At 54.9% G+C, this 21,131-nt stretch overlaps 1 protein-coding gene across 1 annotated transcript; it reads right to left on the bottom strand.

The window, feature by feature from the left end:
• Positions 1 to 14,535: 14,535 nt before the first annotated feature.
• Positions 14,536 to 20,274, bottom strand: CEACAM16 (CEA cell adhesion molecule 16, tectorial membrane component). Its single transcript, XM_058530700.1, has 5 exons — positions 20,238 to 20,274; positions 18,768 to 19,112; positions 18,181 to 18,456; positions 16,988 to 17,266; positions 14,536 to 14,936 (listed from the first exon to the last, which is right to left on the bottom strand). Exons 1-5 carry the CDS (start codon positions 20,272 to 20,274, stop codon positions 14,536 to 14,538), a joined length of 1,338 nt encoding a protein of 445 aa, XP_058386683.1.
• Between the last annotated feature and the right edge of the window lie 857 nt (positions 20,275 to 21,131).

Here is a 21,131-nt window from a genome sequence, read left to right as displayed (position 1 = left end):
GGAGGAACATGATCTGACTTAGACCCTGACTTTTCACAGGGTCCCCCTGGCTGCATGTCGGGAGGCAAGGATGGAGGCGGGGAGCCCAGTGAGGAGGAGACTGCAATGGTCCAGGGGGGAGGTGATGTGCTGGAGGCTGGACCAGAAAGGGGGCTGTCGAGATGGGGAGAAGTGGCGGGATTCAGAGGCTATTTTGAAGGTGGACACCCCAGTATGTCTTACTTCTACCTGTAGAAAAACAGAAAGGAGGATGGAGACGAGGAGGGGTCAGGCCACACCGCGCCCAGTGGGCCTGTAGCTGTGGTGCAGCCCTTGGGCATTCTCCCGAGGGCACTGGGGAGCCATAGCAGGTTCTGAGCAGGGTGCAGGCTTGAGTTTTGGAAAGACCCCTCTGGCTGTGGTGGGACCAGCTCTGGCTGTGGGGGACCAGCTGTGCCGCTAGAGAGCAGGTGGCTGGGGTTAGGAGAGTAGGTGAGGGAGGAGTGAAGAGGATCAATTCCAGATTTAGGAGGAAACCTGGCGAAGAGGGGTGGAGTGCTCCAGGCTGACTCCTGGGGCCACCATCAGCCACAGTGCCTGAACTCAGAGGGTCTTCACAACCACCCAGAGAAGTCTTCCCTTCTCACAGCTGGGGAAACTGAGGCTGGGAGAGGCTGCAAAGTTTCGGGTCCAGGGCTGCACAGTCGGGAACTGGAGCAGAGAGATCCGAACCCACACCCACCTCCGTCTGCCAGGACGGAAGCAGCCCTGTCCATCCCCCACCCTCCCGGCCTGAGGTCTCAACCTCCCGGGGAGTCCCGGGGTGGGGCTAGTCCCCCCCTCCCTCCGGACTTTAACCCTGGCCCGCCACCGGGGGCAATTAAGGCTGGCAAGCGACGCAGAGGCCGGCGGGTGAAATTCCCCTGCTCCCGGTGCCAGGGGAGTTACCCAGGGCGTGGGGAGGGCGGAGGGCAGGTGCGGAGAAGGGGGCAGAGGGGGAAGGGAGCATCTGCAGCTCCACAGGGATGTGCTTCTTGGCTGCTCCGTGCCTTAGTTTCCCCCTGGGTAAAACTGGCGTGGCTTCCTCTACGGACGGAAGAAGGACCTCCTCAAACTTCCTCCAAAGGACGGAGGAAGCTTCCTCCAGTGCTTTGCAAGGGCAGAGGAGTCTTCCTCCCTGGTCTGATGAGGAGGCAAAGGTTTCCCCAGTGTGATGGGGAGACAAGGAGCTCCAGTCTGATGGGGACCATAAAGAGCCCTCGCCAGGTCTGATGAGGGAGCCAGGGTGTCCCACATCCCATAGAGAAGATAAGTCCGGGTTCCATGGATGGAGGACAGCAGTCTAGTCTGGATTTCCAGTCTGTTGGGGGAGGTAAAAAGGGCTCACGCTGATCCTGAGATGAGTAGCCCCAGTGTGATGGTGGAGGTAAGACTCCCCCTTGAAGGGGGAGACCAGGGGCTTCAGTCTGAGCTTCCAGTGGCGTGAAGGAGATGAGGAACACTTCTGCTGCAGCTCAGCCAGCTCCTTCCCGAGCCCCCGAGTCCGAGCGGCCCCCGTGCGCTTGAAATCCCACCGTTAGCATGCTCCGGCTCTGGAAGGGGCCGGGGCCAGGGGACAGAGAGGCAAAGGGCCCTGGGATTTGCTCCCGTGCCCCCGGGGCAGCTCTGCTGGCCTCTGGGCCTGACTCCCCTTTGTGAGGTCAGACCGGGCTGGCGGTGTACTGGCACCACCTAGCGGATGCTGGGGACCGGGCCTCCCATCCGGAGCCAGAGGAGAGCTGAGCCCTTGGAAGATGCGGACCCTCTCCCTGGGACCTGGGGGCAAGTCCCAAGCAACCCCCACCCCCCAAAAAAAACCCCAACCCTGTGCTTCTGTGGCTTCACACGTTCATCCTCCGTGTGGCGGCCAGGAGAGATCTTCCTGACTTACAAGCCTACCCTTGCCTCTCCTCTGCTCACAACTTTCCTGTGGCTCCCCAGCACCTTGGAAGGAAGCCCACACACGGGCCACCAGGCTGGCCTCTCTAGGCTCTTCTGAACCATCCTGTGCTTCATGAACCACGGGAAGTTTCTGGAGCGTGTCATGCTCAGAACTTACCTTCAGGCCTTTGCACAGGCTGTTCCCTCTGCCTGGAACACCCTTCCCTGCCGCTTCCCCAGCATCTCTCGTACTCCTCCTTCAGGTCTTGGAGTAGATGCTTCCTCCTCCAGGAGCCCCTCCCGGACCCTCCAGGTCAGGGTCACAGTCCCAAGGGGCTGTGTGGTCACTGCTCTGTCCCCACAGGGCCTGACACCAGCTACATACTCCAGGGAATGTTTGTTTGAATGAATGAGTGAATGCCAGGCTAAAGTTTGCCACAGGGGAGTTTGATCAGGGGAGGCACTTGGTCGGATTTAGAAGCCCCCAGTTTCTCTTTAATCCTGGGCCTTTGCACATGCTGTTCCCTCTCCCTGGAACATTTGCACTCTTAACTCCTGCTCATCCTCCAGGTCTCAGCGAGCTGCCCCCTCCTCCAGGAAGCCCTCCTTGACCCCCACAAGGTCAAGCGTCCCCCACCCAGCCTCCTGGGCTCCCCCATCTCAGCCCTGACCAATGCTGGGCTGTCACTGTCTGTGACAGGTCTGTCTCCCTCACTGGGCCCTGGAAGGACAGGGCTGGGCCCTCTTCGCCCTGTGCTTTTTCCTCAGAGCTCCGAGGAGCTCTTCTCAGGCCTTCTGTCAGGACCCAGGTTTAAAGCCCAGCTCCCCCATTCTCGGAGGGTCTTGGGTGAGCGGGGGCCTCTCTTGGAGCCCCGGTTTTCTCATGTGAAACGTGGAAAGAGTTGGTGGTTCCTCCCCCAGCCTCCCAGGGCCATGGCATAGAGGAGGTGAGAGCCTGAAGTCCCGAGTGGACCTCATGCCGGCTGACTGTGGGTGACCCACTTCCCCTTTCAGAGCCCATCTGGCTGGATGAACGGGTGGCAGGGGCCCCATCCTGCTGGGACATTTTAGGAGGCTGGCGCGGGGCTTCCCAAGGCGGGAGGGTTAGGGACAGGCAGAGGGAAGAGGTGTCTGCTGGGTTCGGGGAAAACCAGGCTTCCCCATCATAAAACGGATGACCAGAGGGAAACAAACAAGAGCGGCTCCACCCGGGCGGGAGGGGAAGTTGGGGAGAGGATAAGGGCCCCTCGAGGTGGGTGAAAAACCACAGTCCACAACTCGCTCCAACTTCCCTTCCGGAGCCTGTCGGGGTCCAGGCCGTCTCCCCACGCACTGGCCTCATTCCAACCCCGATCCCGCTCCGCCTGCAGCCTTCCAGCCTCATGCATGGCTGCTCCACCCTCCAGCTGCTCGGGCCCAAGCTTGGAGGCCCCTCGATTCCTCTCTTCCCTCACACCACGCCCAGGCCATCCGCAAATGCTGCCGGCTTCACCTGCACAATCTCTCCCCACCTTCACGGCCGCCACCGTGGTCCAGCTGCTGTCACCTCCTGTCACCACTGCTGTTGCCTCCTCGCTGGGCTCCCTGCCCTTACATCTGCCTCCAACAGTCTCTTCCAACATGTGGTCAGAGGGATCCTGTTAGGACTGAGACAGAGCCTGTAGACTCCTGGGGCTGCCACCTCGCTCGAGATGACCGGCAAAGTATTTGCTGCGACCCACAAGGCCCTGCTCCATCCCTGTCCCCCTGCCCCCCCCACCCCTTACTCCACTCCCGCCACACTGGCCTGCACCCGCTCTCCTGCCTCCTGGTCTTTGCACGTTCTGTGCCCTCTGTTGGCAATGCTTTTCCCTGCCAACTTTCCACCCAGCTCCTCTGATCTTTCAGGTCTCAGCTTGTGGAAGGCCGAATAATACCCCCTAAAGACATCCAGGTCTGATTTTTCCAAAGAAGATAGACAGATGGCCAACAGGCACGTGAAAAGATGTTCATTATCACTAATTAGTAAGGAAATGCCAATCAAAACTACAATGAGGATATCACCTCACACCTATCAGAATGGCTAGAATTAACAAGACAAGCAGTATCAAGTGTTGGAGAGGATGTGGAGAGAAGGGAACCCTCACACTGCTGGTGGGAGTGCAAACTGGTGCAGCCGCTATGGAAAACAGTATGGAGATCCCTCAAAAAATGAAGACTAGAACTACCATGTGATCCAGCTATCCCACTGCTGGGTGTTTATCCAAAGAACATGAAATCAGCAATTCAGAGACTTCTGCACCCCTATGTTCACTGCAGCGTTATTCACGATAGCCAAGATGTGGAAGCAACCCAAGTGTCCATCGACAGATGATTGGATAGAGAAAGTGTGATATATATATACAATGGAATACCACTCAGCTAAAAAAAAAAAAAGACAAAATTGTCCCATTTGCAACAACGTGGATGGACCTTGAGGGTGTGATGTTAAGTGAAATAAGCCAGACAGAGAAAGACAAACACCATATGATTTCACTCGTATGTGGAAGATAGACAGACACATGGACTAAAAGAAAAGATTCGAGGTTACCAGGGGGGAGTGAAAGGGATAAAGGGGCACGTATGTATGGTGACAGATAAAAACCGGACTATTGGTGGTGAACACGATGCAGTCTAAACAGAAACTGAGGTATTATAATGTACACCTGAAATTACACAATGCTGTAAATCATTATGACCTCAATAAAATAATTGAAAAATAAAAAAGATTCCAACCACTCAAAAAAAAAAAAAAGATATCCAGGTCTGAATCCCTGGAACCTGTGAGTGTGACCGTGTGTGACAAAAAGGACCTCACAGATGTGACGAAGTTCAGGATCATGCAAGGGGGAGATTATCCTGCATTTTCTAGGTGGGCCCCAATGTGATCACAAGCACCCTTATAAGGAGGCAGAGGGAGAGTTGACTGCAGAAGAGAAGGTGATATGGAGATAGGAGCAGAGATGGGAGAGAGGCAGCCCCCGAGCGGGGAATGCCGGCAGCCACAGGCACTGGAAGAGGCAAGGGATGGATTTCTGGAGCCTCCAGAAGGATCCAGCCCTGCTGACACCTTGATTTTAGCCCCATAAGACTCATTTCGGACTTCTGACCTCCAGAACAATGTGCTTCTGCTGTTTTAAGCAACTAAACTTACGGCCATTTGTTACAGCAGCTGCAGGAAACTAACACACTCTGTAAATATCACTCCTCTGGGAGGCTGGCTTAGAGCCTCCACCGAAATTACAGGCTCTGGTATTTCTCTCCCAGAACCCAGGCTTTTCTGCGTGAGCATCATGACACTTTGTAATGACTTTGTCTCCTGACCTGTTAACATCTGTCCCCCAGGCCAGGCTGCGGGCTCCATGAGACCCAGCTGTGTTGGTCAATATGTGCCCTGTGACCTTACACGGCACCTGCTCAGGGTACATGCTCAACAGATATTGGTCTCATTCATTCATTCATCCATTTACTTATCAAGTAATTACTGAACACCACTTGTTAACCTGACACTATTCTTGGAGCTGGGAGATGCAGACAGTGATTCTGTTCTTAGGTTGCCCCTTATTACAGGCTGGATGCTTGTGTCACCCCCCGCCCCCCAATTCATATATTGAAGCCCTAAGCCCCACGTGCCTGTATTTGGAGATGGGGCCTCTACGGAGGTAATTAAGGTTAAATGAGGTCCTAAGGGTGGGGCCCTGATCTGATAGGATTGGTGTCCTTATAAGAAGAGACTCCAGAGAGATTCTGCTCTCTGTCCCCGGGAGCCCGCAGAGGGGACCCGAGAGCACACGGCGAGATGGCGGGTGCCTGCAGCCACGAGAAGAGGCCTCCGAGTGAAACTTGTCTTGCCGGCACCTTGATCTTGTACTTCCAGCCTCCAGAACCGTGAGAATTAATTTCCGCTGTTTCAGTCGCCCCATCTGTGGTATTTTGTGATGGGGCCTCGCTGACCCGACACCCTCTGGCATTCGTTCGCTCTGTGGGCTCTTTTGCTCATTCCACACTGTCTTAATTAGGACAGCTGTGGTGGCTTTAAAATACGTCCACAACTTCTTCCACAATCCTCTCCTCAAAGGTGGAGACGAATTCCCCTCCCCACGGATGTGGCCGGATGGAGTGATTTGCTTCCAGCAAATAGAAAATGGTGGAAGTGATGGTGTGTGACCTTGGGGACCGAGTCATAAAAGGGATGTGGCTTCCTCCTTGTTCTCCACTGGATCCCTTGCTCTGGGAGAATCCGGCTGCCGTGTCACTAGCACTCTATGGAGAGGTCACGTGGAAGGAACTGAGGCCTCCTGCCAACAGCCGTGTGAGCGAGCCAGGAAGTGGATCCTCCAGCCCCAGTCGAGCCTTCGGATGACTATAGCCCAGCCAACATCTTTTTTTTTTTTTTTTTGGTGAAGAAGATTGGCCTTGAGCTAAGATCTGTGCCCATCTTCCTCTATTTTGTATGTGAGTCGCTGCCACAGCGTGGCTTGATGAGTGGTGCGTAGGTCCACACCTGGGATCTACACCCCCGAACCCCGGGCCACCGAAGCAGAACGCGTTAACTTAACCACTATGCCACCGGGCTGGCCCTCAGCCAACATCTTAACTGTGCCCTCAGGAGAGATCCTGAGACAGAAGCATCCAGCTAAGCCACTCCCAGCTTCTTGACTCACAGAAACTGTGAGATAATCAAACTGCTGAGTGTTGGGGCCATTTGTTACGCAGCAGTGAATAACCAGTACAATTGTTCTACAGTATGTTTTGTTATCTGGCAGGGCAAGTCTTCTTATCATTACCACCACTGCTACTATTTATTGAGCACCTACTGTATGCCAAGCACTGATTTAGGTGATAGATACACTGTACTGAGCAAAAGAAATAAAATTTCTGCCTCATGGAGCTCACAGTCTGGTGGAGACGGCAGATAATGAACAAGTTAAGAAAGAAATATATAATATAAAGTTATGTGTGTGTGTATGTCATAAATGCTATGGAGAACAGAGCTAGATAACATTGGGAGTTCAGAGGGCCCCTCTGAGGAGGTGACATTTAAGCAGAGAGCTGAATGGAGTGATTCAGGTATCTGGGGGAAGAACATTTCTGGCAGAGGGAAAGGCCAGTGCAAAGGCCCTGAGGCAGGATGTTGTGTGGTTTGTTCAGACAAGAGCCTGGAGGCCAGGTTGGCCAGAGTGGAGAGAGAGGAGCAGGGTATGGGAGGAGGAGAGGAGATGATTCCAGAAATGTGACCTTACCTCTAGGGGGCTCTATTCCCTCTCCTGAGGAATGGGTGGGCTGACACCTGCTTCTGAAGGTCACTGTGGGACTCAGGGAGCTCCTGCCTGTGGTTAGCAGCACACGTGAGGCCCTTTAGCTGCTCTGATCCTGTGCAACCTCAGGAGGGCCGGGATGCCCTCTCTGGACTTTGCATTGTGCAGCAGGACGGGCTGGAGCTGATCAGACTCCTTGCTTGGTTCCCAAAGTCTGGCCTTGGCACCTTGGTGCCAGGCACCCCCTCCTCCCTCCTCTTCTTCATTCTTCTGTTCCCTCCTCCTCCCTCCTCTCACCCTCCTCCCCTCTCTCCATCCAGAATCAACATTCCAGTCCAGGAGAGAAAAACAGGGCAGGTTTCCTGCCTCTCCCTGGCGGGGCTCCAGACAGCCACTGGCCATTGTGTGTTCTGGCCTCAAGGTCACTCTGCCCCCACCCCCGCCCTCCCCATTGCAGAAAGGTTACTTGAGAAAAAGCCTCTTGGGGGAGGGGGGAGGGATGGGGGTAGAGAGAGGCACAGGCTGCCTGCAGGCCGGCTCTGGCTCCCACCCATGGCTGCTGGAATCTGAGGGCCCTGAGAACAATCCAGGCTTTGTGGCTTTGTCAGGGAGCTGGGGAGCCACTATCAACCTGCTGGGCAGAGGAGGGCCCCCATCTCAGCCTTTAGTCTGAAACCTGCTGTGTGATCCTGGGCCAGTTCCTGCCCCTCTCTGGGCTAATTCCTGGCCCTGCTCCTTCCGGACGGAGTAAATTTGGGCAAATCTTTTCCTCGTCTTTGTGCCTCACTTTCCTTTTTTTGTGGTCAAACAGTCCCCACATCCAGGTCCCCCAACTTCCCAGCTGACAAAAATCACCCAGGCTATTTATTTGAAACATTCAGCTTCCAGATCCCTTTCCTGGAGACATAGATTTCCTGGGCCCAGTCAGGGGCCTGGGATGTGCAGTTTTAATAAACAGCTAGGAGACTGGGGAAACGTGGCCCCATTTCAAAGGGAGGCTGTGAGGAGCAAGTCAGAGAATCTGCTGAGGGCACGTCACCCCGGAACTTGGGACGACGAGCGTCGTGATTCTAAGAGCTCACGGCACATTTATTATTTTTTCTCGTAAGCCATTTTCAGCGCTTACAATTTTCAAGAGCATCATGTATTGTATAAAATGAGGCAAACCTGTGCAGTAGGGTTCATTAAGTCCCCCAGGAAGAAGGTATTGCAGAAAAATGGTTATTTTTGGCTTTTCCAGCTGCCTGTTGCCAAAAGCTAACACCTTAGTGGGGGTCAAAAGCATTTATCAAGCACTTATGTACCAGAGTCTTTACTCGTATTGACTCATTCAATCTTTTCAGCTGTCCTAGGAGGAGGCACTATTATTTTCTCTGTTTTGGAGGTGAGGGGAAGCCACATGTCCCATGTCCTGCAGCTATAAGTGGCCGACTGACCTCTGTGTGGGCTCCAGCCTGCGACCTTGACTGGTGGAGGAATGAGGGGGACTCGCCGGCTAGCGCCTCCACCTGGCAGCCGTGGGAACTGCGGGACCCTGAGCAATGTTTCCAGCTCTCTCTCTGCCTCAGTTTCCCCACCTGTACAATGGAGGAACTGGCAGTAACTACCAGTCAGGGTTGTTGGAGGAATTCATCGAGAGTGCACACAAAAGGACAAAATCAATGCTCGAGATATGGGAGTTATTATTATTTTGGCGTTATTGTTGTTCCTTCTTTGACTGTTAAAGGAGGGGATCGGACTGCCTGGAGGATTCAGCCAAGGAGCCCAGAGATGCCGAGAGGGAGGGCAGACTCGGTCCCGGGGACATCCGAGCCTCCACACCCTGAGGATATGGGATCTGGCTTGACCCAAAAACCTGAGCTGCCTGCCTCCGCCCCTCTCGCTGGCCTCATTCTGCTTTGCACAAAGGAAGCCCCAATGAGCACAACCCCAGTCTTTCCCAAACCCGTGCTACTGCGGCTGTGGCTCTTTCCTTTTGGGCTTAAGTGACACAGGCCGTTCTGTCCAGCTTGGGAGGTAGGAGTTCTAAGTTCTGGCATGGCAGAGCCTGCCAGCTGCCCACCTGGAATCCATTCTTCCTGTCTTCCTTAATATCATGATCCTGATGGTCTTTGGGGCAGCAATATACTAGGGAAAAGACTACGCATCCCAGCCTCTCTTGCAGCTAGGGTGGTCACGTGACTAAGAGCTGGCCAATCAGATGCAAGTGGAAGTTATAGGCTGGGACTTTGGGACAGGTTCCTTAAAAGGGGCACAGTCCATAAAGCAGTATGGGGCTGTTTTTGCCCTTTGTCCCCTTCTTTCTGCTTCCTGGTGGAACATGGGTGAGGCAGCTGCAGCTCCAGCAGCCATCTTGGACCTTGAGGTGATTGAGAGAATGGAAGCCCCAAGTGGAGAATGATGGAGCAGAAAGATAGAAAGACTGTGTCCCTAATGTCACTGTCGAGCCACCATTCTAGCTCTGAGAAATCTGCTTATGGGCACTTTTTATGTGAGAGAGAAATAATCTTCTGTCCATGTAAGCTCTTCCAAACACTGGTTTCTCTTTTGTCATATATATTAAGGTTCTCTCTCTTTGTTTTTTTTTGTGTTATTTCCGGTCTCTCTTACTAGCCTCTGAAGAGATATTCCAACCAATGTACGTAGGCTCTAGCCCCATGTATGTCACTGACTCTTATGTGAACTTGGAGGGGTGGGGAGAATATGGACACCATTTCTGATTTTGGGGTTGGATTGTGTTGGCGTTAAGAGTAAGGACTCACATCCACCCTCACTTCCTAGCTGTACCATTGCCCGAAACCTCGTATTGGACACCACTGATTTAGGTAATAGCTTTCAAATTCCATGAAGCTCTCTTAGCGCCCCCCTCAGGTGGGGCGGAGTCAGTGGATGGGACTTTGGCTTTCTCCTTCTTTTGTTGGCCAGAATTGGTCACATGGCCACCTGCAGCTGCAAAGCAGTCTGGGAAAGTGAGTACTTGGCATTTTCAGTTCCTTTCCTGGGAGGCAGTGCCCGAGAGGACGGGAGTGGCTGCTAGGGAGCTAGCCACAAGGCCCACCACACCCTCTTCCCTCAATACATAAATTTATTGAACATCTAACCCAAGACAGACTCTCTACTTCAGCCAGACCAGTTTCTCTTTTATTTTACATATTGGTCTCCTCTGTCTCTCATCCACACTTGCAAGAAGTTTGTCTATTTCATCAGCATTTTCAAAGAACCAGCTTTAGGTTTTATTGAATAACTCTACTTTTGTTTTATATTTCATCTATTTCTGCTTTTACCTTTCTTAATTCTTTACCTTTTTTCTTTAGTTTATTTCATGGGATTTTTCTAGTTTCTTGAGTGGAAAGGTGATTTTGTTCATTCTCAGCTCTTTTCTTTTCATACTCGAAATGCATTTAAGCCTTTAAGGCTATCATTCCCCCTCTAAGTGCAGCTTTGGCCATATCCCACAGATTTCTATATATGGTGTTTTCACTGTCATTTGATTCTGGTTGGTATTTTGCATTTTAATTGCCTCTGTAATCTAAGTATTATTTAAATTTAAGGAATTTTTTTTCAAGTGTGCAGACATTTTGGGGGAGAGCTTTTGAATTGACATCTACTTTTATTGCATTGCTATTTATAATAGTATATTGACCTACCATGTAAGCTTGCATTTGAAGAAAGGGTTCTGAGGCTAATGAAATGGTTTGGAAAACTCTAGTCTACTCTAAGTCCACACCTTGTTACTGATGGACAAACTGAAGGTCTAGTGAATCCATGCCAAATGTAGGATTATAACCCAGATCTTATAACCCTCATTCTGGGGGTCTTTCACCACCCACCATCCCAACTCAACATGGCCATCCCCAGAAAGGCCCTGTCTTTAAAGTTTCTGGGAAATCTCTCTTTCTATCCAAACATCTCTTTCTACCCCAAGCCTGGAGTCTGCCATCACCAAGAGTCTGACCAACATCAAGAGTCTCTCTCTGGTGGGGCATCTTGGCTGGGTAGGGCCTGTGGCTCAGACCCTACTAGTGAGAGGAATTAGAAAACGCATTCTCTCTGGCTCCCACTCCTCCACTCTCCACCCCGCACCCCCACCCATTCCCCATTTGCATTCACTTATTCATAGGGCCTTTTCTGTGGCTAGAGGAGGAGGGAGATATTTTTAGGATTGTGCAGATGACGTTTGAGAGAGACATGGGGTGGGGGGAATCCTAGGACAGTGGAGGACACAAAGGGGCATCTTTGGTTAAGTGGATGGAGGCCAGAGGTGCTGGAACTCTTCTTGAGAAATGTGGTCATTCCTTGTCCTGTGCACAAGCAGCTTTGCTTCAGGGCCCGGGTGATGGAGTGAGGTGCTGTGTAGGGGAGAGCCATGTTCCACAGCTGTTTGGTGCCGCAGGGAGGGGCAGTCCTTGGCCCACTGGGAAGCGGGACCCTCAAATGTAACTTGGGGAGACTTGAGAAGGTCCTGAGGCCCTGACATCAGGCGGTGGGGGCTTCGACCACTGTGATTTGGGTATCCCTGTGCATGCACGCACCCAGACTGAGAATAATCTTGGGTGGGAAACGAAGCAAATGTGGCCACCAGGAAATGCGGGGCTGGTGGTGGTGGAAGGAGAGGCTGACACACACGTGTGTTAACCAGGATGTTTATGGCCTCTGTAACTCCCCGACAGCTCAGTGAAGTGGTAGGGCCCTGTCATCTCTAACTCTAGTGTGGAAGCAGGAGAACAGCAGACCATGATCGGACATCCTCGCTGGAAGCAGGTGGTCCTCCACTCAGGAGGAGGAGACGGGGAGGATGACACGAGGAGCTCTTCTCTCTGGAGTTCTCCAGGGCCACGCTGCTACTCCAGGACTGTGGGGGAGGGTGGGGCAAAGGGGAGAAGAGGCCGTCAGGGAGGTAGAGGACCAGGTCCCCAGTGCCCCCGTCCCTCCTGCTGCTCCCCTGCCCACCCCCCACCGCCAGGTGGGCCCACCCGCCCCACGCTCAGCCTGTGCCAGGTGCAGGTGCAGGAGGGTGACGTTGGTCCTCGTGCAAGGGAGGGAGGTTGACTGTGAGAAGAGAGACAGGATGAAAAGGAATTCCGAGACTTCACCGGGGGTGGCCTGCTGCCATTGAACAGCATTCTCCCCCTGACACTGACTCAGAAAACCAGGATTTGACAGGTGAATGGATGAAGGAGGGTGTCTAGGGGTGGCTGGCAGTGATCAGGTCCCTGATCCTGGAAGCTTCAAGTCTGAGGGAGGAGGACACTGTCCCTGACTCAAGGACATGGCGTCTGAGAGCGCCTAGTCTGATGGGGGAGGCAAGATGCCAGACTGGGGAATGACCCAGTCCTCAGGGTCTGAGAGTTCCTAGTCTAATGGGTGAAACCTGGCCCTGCCTCAGGGACACCGCCTCTCAGACCCCTGGGCATGCTCAGTCTGACGGAGGAGACATGGTCTCTGACTCTCGAAGACCCCAGTCTGATGGAAGAGACATGATCTCTAACTCTGAGAGCCCTCGGTCACAGAGGAGACATGGTCCCTGACTCTGGGAGCTCCCAGTCTGATGGAGGAGACATGGTCCCTGACTCTGGGAGCCTCTAGCCTGATGGAGGAGACATGGTCCCTGACTCTGGGAGCTCCCAGTCTGATGGAGGAGACATGGTCCCTGACTCTGGGAGCCTCCAGCCTGATGGAGGAGACATGGTCCCTGACTCTGGGAGCTCCCAGTCTGATGGAGGAGACATGATCCCTGACTCTGGGAGCCCCCAGTCTGTTGGAGAAGACATGGTCTCTGACTCTGGGGACCCCCAGTCTGATGGAGGAGACATGGTCCCTGACTCTGGGAGCTCCCAGTCTGATGGAGGAGACATGGTCCCTGACTCTGGGAGCCTCCAGCCTGATGGAGGAGACATGGTCCCTGACTCTGGGAGCTCCCAGTCTGATGGAGGAGACATGGTCCCTGACTCTGGGAGCCCCCAGCCTGGTGGAGGAGACATGGTCCCTGACTCTGGGAGCTCCCAGTCTGATGGAGGAGACATGGTCCCTGACTCTGGGGACCCCCAGCCTGGTGGAGGAGACATGGTCCCTGACTCTGGGAGCTCCCAGTCTGATGGAGGAGACATGATCCCTGACTCTGGGAGCCCCCAGTCTGTTGGAGAAGACATGGTCTCTGACTCTGGGGACCCCCAGTCTGATGGAGGAGACATGGTCCCTGACTCTGGGAGCCCCCAGTCTGGTGGAAGAGACATGATCCCTGACTCTGGGAGCCCCCAGTCTGTTGGAGAAGACATGGTCTCTGACTCTGGGGACCCCCAGTCTGATGGAGGAGACATGGTCCCTGACTCTGGGGGGCCCCAGTCTGGTGGAGGAGACATGGTCCCTGACTCTGAGAGCTCCCAGTCTGTTGGAGAAGACATGGTCTCTGACTCTGGGGACCCCCAGTCTGATGGAGGAGACATGGTCCCTGACTCTGGGAGCCCCCAGTCTGTTGGAGAAGACATGGTCTCTGACTCTGGGGACCCCCAGTCTGATGGAGGAGACATGGTCCCTGACTCTGGGAGCCCCAAGTCTGGTGGAGGAGACATGATCCCTGACTCTGGGAGCTCCCAGCCTGATGGAGGAGACATGGTCCCTGACTCTGGGAGCCCCCAGTCTGATGAAGGAGACATGATCCCTGACTCTGGGAGCCCCCAGTCTGATGGAGAAGACATGGTCCCTGACTTTGGGAGCCCCCAGTCTGATGGGGAGATGCAGTCACTAACATCTAGGAATTCCCAATCTGATGGAAGAGATGTTGTTCCTGACCACTGGGAACCCCCAGTCTGATAGAGGAGACATAATTCCCACCACCTAGAAACTTCCGTCCTATTGGAGGAGATTGTCTCTATTTCAATTTGAGAGACAAATTCCAGCCTCTGATGGTAGAAATTCTGTCCTCAGTCTTACTGTGATGCATCCCCAGTGTCTAGGATGACAGTCTGAAGAGAGAGACATGATTTATCCTTACTCTGTATCTCTAGTCTGATGGGGGAGGTCAACTCTCATCATTAACCCATTCCAATATGGTGGTAGAGGAAATATTTCCTGTGTTTCAGGGTCCACCGTCTGCAGGGAAAAGGATGCTCTACCCTCAGACTATGTCCCCTCTTCTAAAACATTCAGTCTGGTGGACCCCATATGAGGGAAGAGGCACGGAGGTCCCCTTTAGTAGCCCTTAATCTGATGGAGGAGGCCTATCTACCCCTGGTCTGGGTCATCAGTTTGGCAGAAGAGGCAAGATCTCCATCTGGGGACACCCAACTCAGATGGAGGAGACAAGGCCCCTTCTTTCAGTCTGACGGGAGGCATACCCATCCTTGATCTGTGTCTCCTAGCCTTATGGAGGAGGCAGTGGCGCCTGTGGGAGCCCCTGTCTGGCACGAGCGCCCCCACCCCCTCCCGCACACTCACGGGCCACCTGTAGCTCCACCTCTAACGTCTCGGTCTTGCCCTGCAGTGTGACGGTCTTGAGCGTGTAGCGGCCGGCGTCGGTGAGGTTCAGCTTCTGCACCAGCAGCGAGCAGTTGGGGAAGCCCACCTCCCGGCCAGTGTGCGCGGGGCCCGCGATCCAGTTCCCCGATGGCAGCTGGCTGAGCAGCCGGTTGGGCTCGGAGGCGGGCCCGCGGTACCAGGCATAGACCAGCAGGTCCTTGGGGTAGCCCGGTACGGTCAGGGTCACGTCCTGGCCCTCCATTGGCTTGGTCGGCACGGGCACAATGGTCATGGCGACAGCTGCCGCTGGGGAGAGAGTGAGGGGGCTGGGTCAGCTGGGCCTACGTGGGGCATAGCATCCCCCTCTCACCCCCAGCCGGCTCATCTATGCCTCCCCCAATGGCTGGTGCTTCCCCAGGCAGGGTGCTGGGACGGAGACAGAGGAAGGAGGTGACATGTGTGGCAGTGGAGGGTTTCATGTCCCAACAATGCCAGCAGGGAGCTATGTCTTCCCCCATCAGACTGGAAGATCCCAAGGGGTGGGGGCCATCTCTCCCCCATTAGACTAGGGATTTCCAGCCTTTAGGGGCTATCTCTCCCATTAAACTGGAAGACCCTAGAGAGTTAAGTCATGTCTCCTCCATCAGATTGGAAATTCCCAAAATATAGGGGCCATGTCTCCCCTATCAGATTGGAACTTCTGGAATATGGAGGCTGTGTCTCCCCCATTAGATAAGTGGGAAGTGTGTACCCCAGGTCGTGTCTCTTCTGTCAGATGAGAGACCTCAGAATGTGCGGCTCTAGTTTCCCATCATGTTGGAAGATTCCAGAGGGTGGGAGGCCATGTCTCCTCCATCAGATTGGAAATTCCAGATAATTGGGCTGGGTCTTTCCAATCAGGCTGGGACCCTCAGAAGTTGGATGGGGGCATGTCTATCCCATCAGAATGGAAATTCCTAGAGAGTGGGGGGCCTGTACTCCCCCATCAGATTGGGAGTACCCCAAAAGTGGGAACTGTGTCTCCCCCATCAGGATAGGAATTCTCAAAAAAAAAAAAAAAGGCCATGTCTCCTCAAGACCATGTCTCCCCCATCAGAAGAGAAAATCTCCCCCAGTGTGGACTGTGTCTCCTCCATTGGACTGGAAGCTCACTAAGGGTGGGTGTCATGTCTCCTCCATCACTGCTTGGAAATCCATGGACTATGAGGGGTTGCCTCTTCTCTCTGACTGGCAGCTCCTTGAATAAGGAGTCCATGCTTCCCTGTTCCAGGACCATCTCTCCAAGGGCAGAGACAGTATCTCCACCATCGGATCAGAGTATCCCCCAGGTAGGGGAAGGGTGGGGTCTCCCTTTCCTCTGTCTTCCCCCTGGCACCTGCCACAGGGTTGCCGACAGTCCAGGAGGCCCTTGGGGGCACGGTCCCCACTCCCTGCACATACCTGCACACCTTGGACATCCCCATCTAGGCCTGCACGGGCAGTGGGTCACCTGGTCCACCCCCTGTCTCGTCTCCTGCCAAGGGCCCAGATGGAGCGTGGCAGGAGGCACACTTACCTCTGAGGATGCCATTTCTGCTTTGGGTGAAAGAGTGTCCACCCTTGGGATGAGACCCAGCCTGTTAGTGGGAGGGAGGGTAGAGGGAGGGAGGGAGGGACTGTTCCCACCGTCCCCAGGGGATGGTGGCCACTTGGGAAGGAATCAAGGTAGAATTAATGAGACCCTAATGTTCAAAGCCACCATCCCCATGGGGACGAGAAAGTGTCCCTTGAGGATCCTGATGGCTCTGAAAACACCAGCTCTGCTCGCACTACCCCCCGCCCCCAGGTCATTCAAGGACAGACGCAAGGCAATGCCTCCTCGCCTGTGTTTTTCCACTTGCCAACAATTGGCTGTGATTCCCCGTGTGTGTGTGTGTGTGTGTGTGTGTGTCTACGCCGTCATCTGGGCCAGATAACTGGGTAATCTAGTTGGCTGCACAGAAGCTCAGCTGTGTGCGGGGCAGGGAATGGGTCAAGCCCCTAAGCAGGTGGTGACAGAATTTAGGACAGGGCACCCATGTGAAGGGGTATCCGAATGTTCTCCCGCTTTGCCACCACACACAGTGGGACATGTGACCCATTTCCCACTTTGCCGCCCCTCAAGGAACAAAGTCTGATCTGTCGTTCATTTTCCAGGTAACAAAGCACAGACTTTCTCCTTTTGTCACCTGGATGAAGTGGAGTCCACCTGATATGCCACTTTGTCACTTAGCCAACCAATGGGCTGAGAATCTCTTAATTCCAATTATCTGGTGGCCTGACTGGTGGTGGAGCAGCCAAACCATAACCTTCCACTGGTCAGGCTGGGGGCAACTCACCAGAGAGCTTGACTACCACCGAGGCGGATCCGGAAAGCAGGGTCTTGGGGTTCTTAGCAATACACGTGTACGTGCCCTCCTGGGCCGCTGTCATGCCGGTGATGTTGAGGTGGTCTTGACCATTCTTTAGGGCCCTCCCGTTGAAGGCCCACACATACTCGGGCTCTGGGCAGGACCGGGACACGCACCACAGGGTGAGGGACGTGTTGAAGTCGACCTTGATGGTGCAGCCCGTGCGGGTGACGGAATCCTGGAGGATGGCCACTCGTTCCGGGCCAACTGTGGGGGCAGGAGGGAGAGAAATGGGGCAGTCGAGGGAAAGGGGAGTAGAGGTGGGCACCCCTGGCTTTCTGTCCACCAGGCCAGGCCCCTGAGAACATCTGGACCTAACGGAGGGAAAAAGAGCTCTGGTATTTTCGAATCCCACATCGATCTCTAACTTGATCTAGGATCTGGAGGATCCTTTCTCTCTCAGGGGATCTGTTTTCTCTTCTGTAAAAAGAGGGTGTTGGGCCAGACAAGATATTTTTAAAATCTATGTCTCCATTAAAAAAAAAAAGAAAAAGAAGTCTAAATGATTGATTTCTAATAAGCCACTCTAAGAGTCTAGAATTCTAGGGCTTCAAGAGTCAATGTTTCTAAGATTCTAAGATTCTAGAGATCTATGTTTCTAAGATTCTAGAATTGGGTGGCTCTAAGATTTCAGAATTAGATTCTAAGATGCTAAGAATTTCCGCTTCTAGAGTTTCTAGGATTCTCAGAGTCTAGAATTCAGTGCTTTTTAAATCCAGAAGTCCCTGGTGGTAGGATTCTAGGCTCTAAGTATTTCTACATCACCGCTCCTCGCGTACCTCAGTGATTTATTTCCCCCGGCTTCCACACTGCGTGTCTGCTGTCCCTGGGAACAACTCCACGCTCTGGTTATGTGTTTATTTTATCTCCCCTCCCATTCGACCTCTAGCTTCCAGCCAGTCCTGTGTCCCTTCCCTGTGCGTATTGCTTCAAACTGAAGGATTATTTTATTTCAAAGGTGGTCTTTAGTCCTTGGGAGATGGGTCAAGTGTGTTTTCAGAGGGATCCCTGGTTTCTAAGCTCAGCTCAGCTGTGTGCCCCTGGGCGCCCTCTCCTGGCCTCAGTTTCCCCGTCTCTGAGGTTGGGCCCTGGGGGTCTCTGGTGGGGCCGGGAGGACTCACAGTACACGGTCAGGTTGACAGGCTGGCTGCGGCTGACACTGACTGGGTTCCAGACCTCGCACTGGTACGCCCCAGCCTCCTCCCTGCGGATGCCATGCCGGGTCAGTACCCGGCCGTCGGGGGACAGGCCGAGCCGGACGGCGATGGGCAGGGCCTCGCCGTTGAAGAACCAGCGGACCTCAGCGGTGCTGGGGCTGCTGCACGTCAGGTGCAGAGTGTCTCGGCGCTCCACCAGCGCTGTGTTGTTGGCGATGACCACGGGCTGGGCCAGCATCTCTGTGGGGCAAGAGACAGAGGGGGAGGGGGCCGGGCACCGCCTGCTCCAGGGGCCTCTCTCTCCCCAAGCAACGGGCATGGCTGGATCCTGGCGGTGCCCTGGTCCCCCCAGCCAGAGGGGCAAAGAATGGGATAGGAGGCGGGTCCAATCCTGAAAGCCATCCTGAAGGAGGTGAGCATTTTAATGTTATTTTAGGTCTTTGTTTTTGATGGTTTTAAAATTTTTTAGAGTTTTTTCTTTTTAAGAGGGATGGGAAGGGAGGCGGGACGGCCCGGCTGGGGTCCAGGGGGGTCTGGGGGGGGTGTCTCACCATAGACCTGCAGGTGTCCGTAGCCCACCTCCGTCTGAAACTGCCTGTTGAGAGTCTGCAGGATGTAGGTGCCCGAGTGCCCGGGCACGACGCCCTGGATGTCCAGGCCGCCGTCGGGGCGCACTGCCTCCCGTCCCGAGTGGGCTGGGCCGGGGGTCTCGTCGCCCGTGCTGACGATGTAGCTGGCCACCAGGTAACTCAGGCTGAGCGTGGGCCCCGCGTACCAGTTGTAAGCGAGCAGCTCTCCCGAGAGCCCGTGGACAACCAGCGTGACGTTGTCCCCCTCGGCTGGCCGGGCGGGCTCCGGGGTGATGGAGATCTCAGCCCCCGCGCTCAGGAACGTGGCTGAGGACAAGGAGGCAGAGGGGGTGGGATGAGGTGGGCTTGACTGCCCCCCTCATCGATGGAGGAGAAGACATGGGCTCCTGGCATGCGTGTTCCTGGTATACAGTAAGTGCTCAATACATGTTACCAGGGGCAGAGTCTCAGTCCTGGGGATGTTCTGAGGATTGAATTCAATGGGCTGTTCATAAGGCCTTGTGGGACCTCGGGATTTCATGGGACCCAGAGGGTCCTCCCACTCTGAGAGTCACAAACTGAGGCTCACAGGTCGGGCTGGTTCATCGGGCGCCTGAGCCTGACCCCCAGTCCAGCGCTCTTCCTCTGCCCCCGCAGGCTCGACCGCGGCAGAAAGGAGGGATGTGATTAACACACTCCACCCCTTTCCTTCTCAACCCAGCAGATAAGCCCTGAACCCGACGAGCTGGTCGGGGCTGCTTGGGTCTGACCCGAGTGTGGTTGCCTGGAATGAGCGGCCGTGGCAGTTCTCACGTCACAAGTCCTTACACGCCTGGCCTGGTTTCCGGTACTTTCCAGGCTGATAAAGCACAGCTACGAGTGAGTGTTCTGGGTCCAGCCCTCGGCCCTGCCACTTTCTGGCTGTGTGACCCCGGCCACTGACTCCACCTCTCTGAGCCTCAGGTGTCTCGTCTATGCAGTGGGGGTCGGGAGTGGCGACACGTGGAGAGCACCCAGAACAGCTCCAGGCGTACAGTAAATGCTGCTTATAATGACCTTCCAACAACCCTCTGAGTTAGGCCCATTGCATAGATGAGGAAACTGAGGCTGAGGAGGGGAAGGTCAAGATGCGGCCCAAAGCCACATCCTCAGGGAGGGGCAGAGCTTCTGGTTAGAACTCACCCTAGTTAAGCTTTCATAGCTGAATCCTCCCTTGCCCTAGCCTATGCCCTGGTCTTAGAAATCTCCAAAGCCTACCATGCAAACATTTCTGGGAGGCTGTCCCCAGCCCGACCCATGCTGGTGAGCAGACTGTGCCTGCTTGAAGCAGAGCTGCCCTCCCTATGCAGCATGCTGGATTTCTGGCTCACACCTTCCCTCCTGGGGCTGAGGGTCCCCCCTTCCCTAAGGCTATGGGGGGCTGGGGTTCCGGGGGGCACCATTGTCGCTCACCACTCAGGAGGAGCCAGCTGCATCCGGTCAGCGCCATCTTTCGCCCAAACCCGGCTCTTGGAGACAGTGGCGTTGGGGTCCGATGCTCCGGGGCCCTCCCTGGCTGGGGCTCGGCTCCGTCTGGCGCGGGACCTGGGAGGGTTCGGCGATTTGGAGCCGGGGGAGATCACCTGAATTTGGAGGGATCAAGTCACTGAGGATCTGGGGCCCCGTTTGGGTACCAGAGCAGGCGTGGCAGGCACAGGCCAGGGGCCACGACCCGGTCAGGCCTCCTGGGGCGCTGCCGAACCTTCTTTGTGCTGAGGGCCCGGGTTTGGTACCAGGAGGAGAACCAGGTCACCAGGGAGGAGAGAGGAGGGGCGGGGGAAGATTTTAGGGCCATTCTCACTCGCGGCCCAGGGCCTGGCCTCCCTGGTGAGTTTGGGGGTCACTGAGGAATAAAACCAAGAAACAACGATTGCCCTTTGCCCAGCCTCGATGCTGTGGGTGACCTTGAGGTGTCATCTCAGTGGATGTCCTGTGAGGGGGGTGCTGTCAGAATCCCCATTTGCAGGTGGGGACACTGAGGCACCGGGCAGGGGCTCTGACTTGCCCAAGTTCCTGCAGGGAGAGAGGACTCGAACTCTGCCCTGATTCCAAAGCCACACAGAAGGGAAGGAGGCGGGGCGGCTGTACTCTGTCTTCGGGGCTCTGCTTCTTCTTTTTTGGTGAGGAAGATTGTCCCTGAACTAACATCCATGCCCACCTTCCTCTGTTTTGTATGTGGGACGCCGCCACAGCATGGCTTGACGAGCGGTGCGTAGGTCCACACCCGGGATCCGACCCCGCCAACCCAGGGCTGCCAAAGCGGAGTGCGCAAACTTAACCACTATGCCAGTGGGCTGGCCCCGGGCT

Source organism: Diceros bicornis, chromosome 34, assembly GCF_020826845.1.
Source record: "Diceros bicornis minor isolate mBicDic1 chromosome 34, mDicBic1.mat.cur, whole genome shotgun sequence".
In the NCBI taxonomy this organism is placed as follows: domain Eukaryota; kingdom Metazoa; phylum Chordata; class Mammalia; order Perissodactyla; family Rhinocerotidae; genus Diceros; species Diceros bicornis.
Note: the sequence above shows the minus strand (reverse complement) of the source record. Positions and strands in the feature narration are given on the sequence as shown.

What these genes read in the sequence shown, in the direction of transcription:
- CEACAM16 (XM_058530700.1), bottom strand. Translation starts at nt 20,274, where the DNA reads ATGGCGCTGACCGGATGCAGCTGGCTCCTCCTGAGTG. An exon ending in CGGACACCTGCAGGTCTATG is followed by an intron (nt 18,457 to 18,767) that starts GTGAGACACCCC and finishes CTTGCCCCACAG; the next exon opens with AGATGCTGGCCCAGCCCGTG. An exon ending in TGTCAACCTGACCGTGTACT is followed by an intron (nt 17,267 to 18,180) that starts GTGAGTCCTCCC and finishes CTGCCCCCACAG; the next exon opens with TTGGCCCGGAACGAGTGGCC.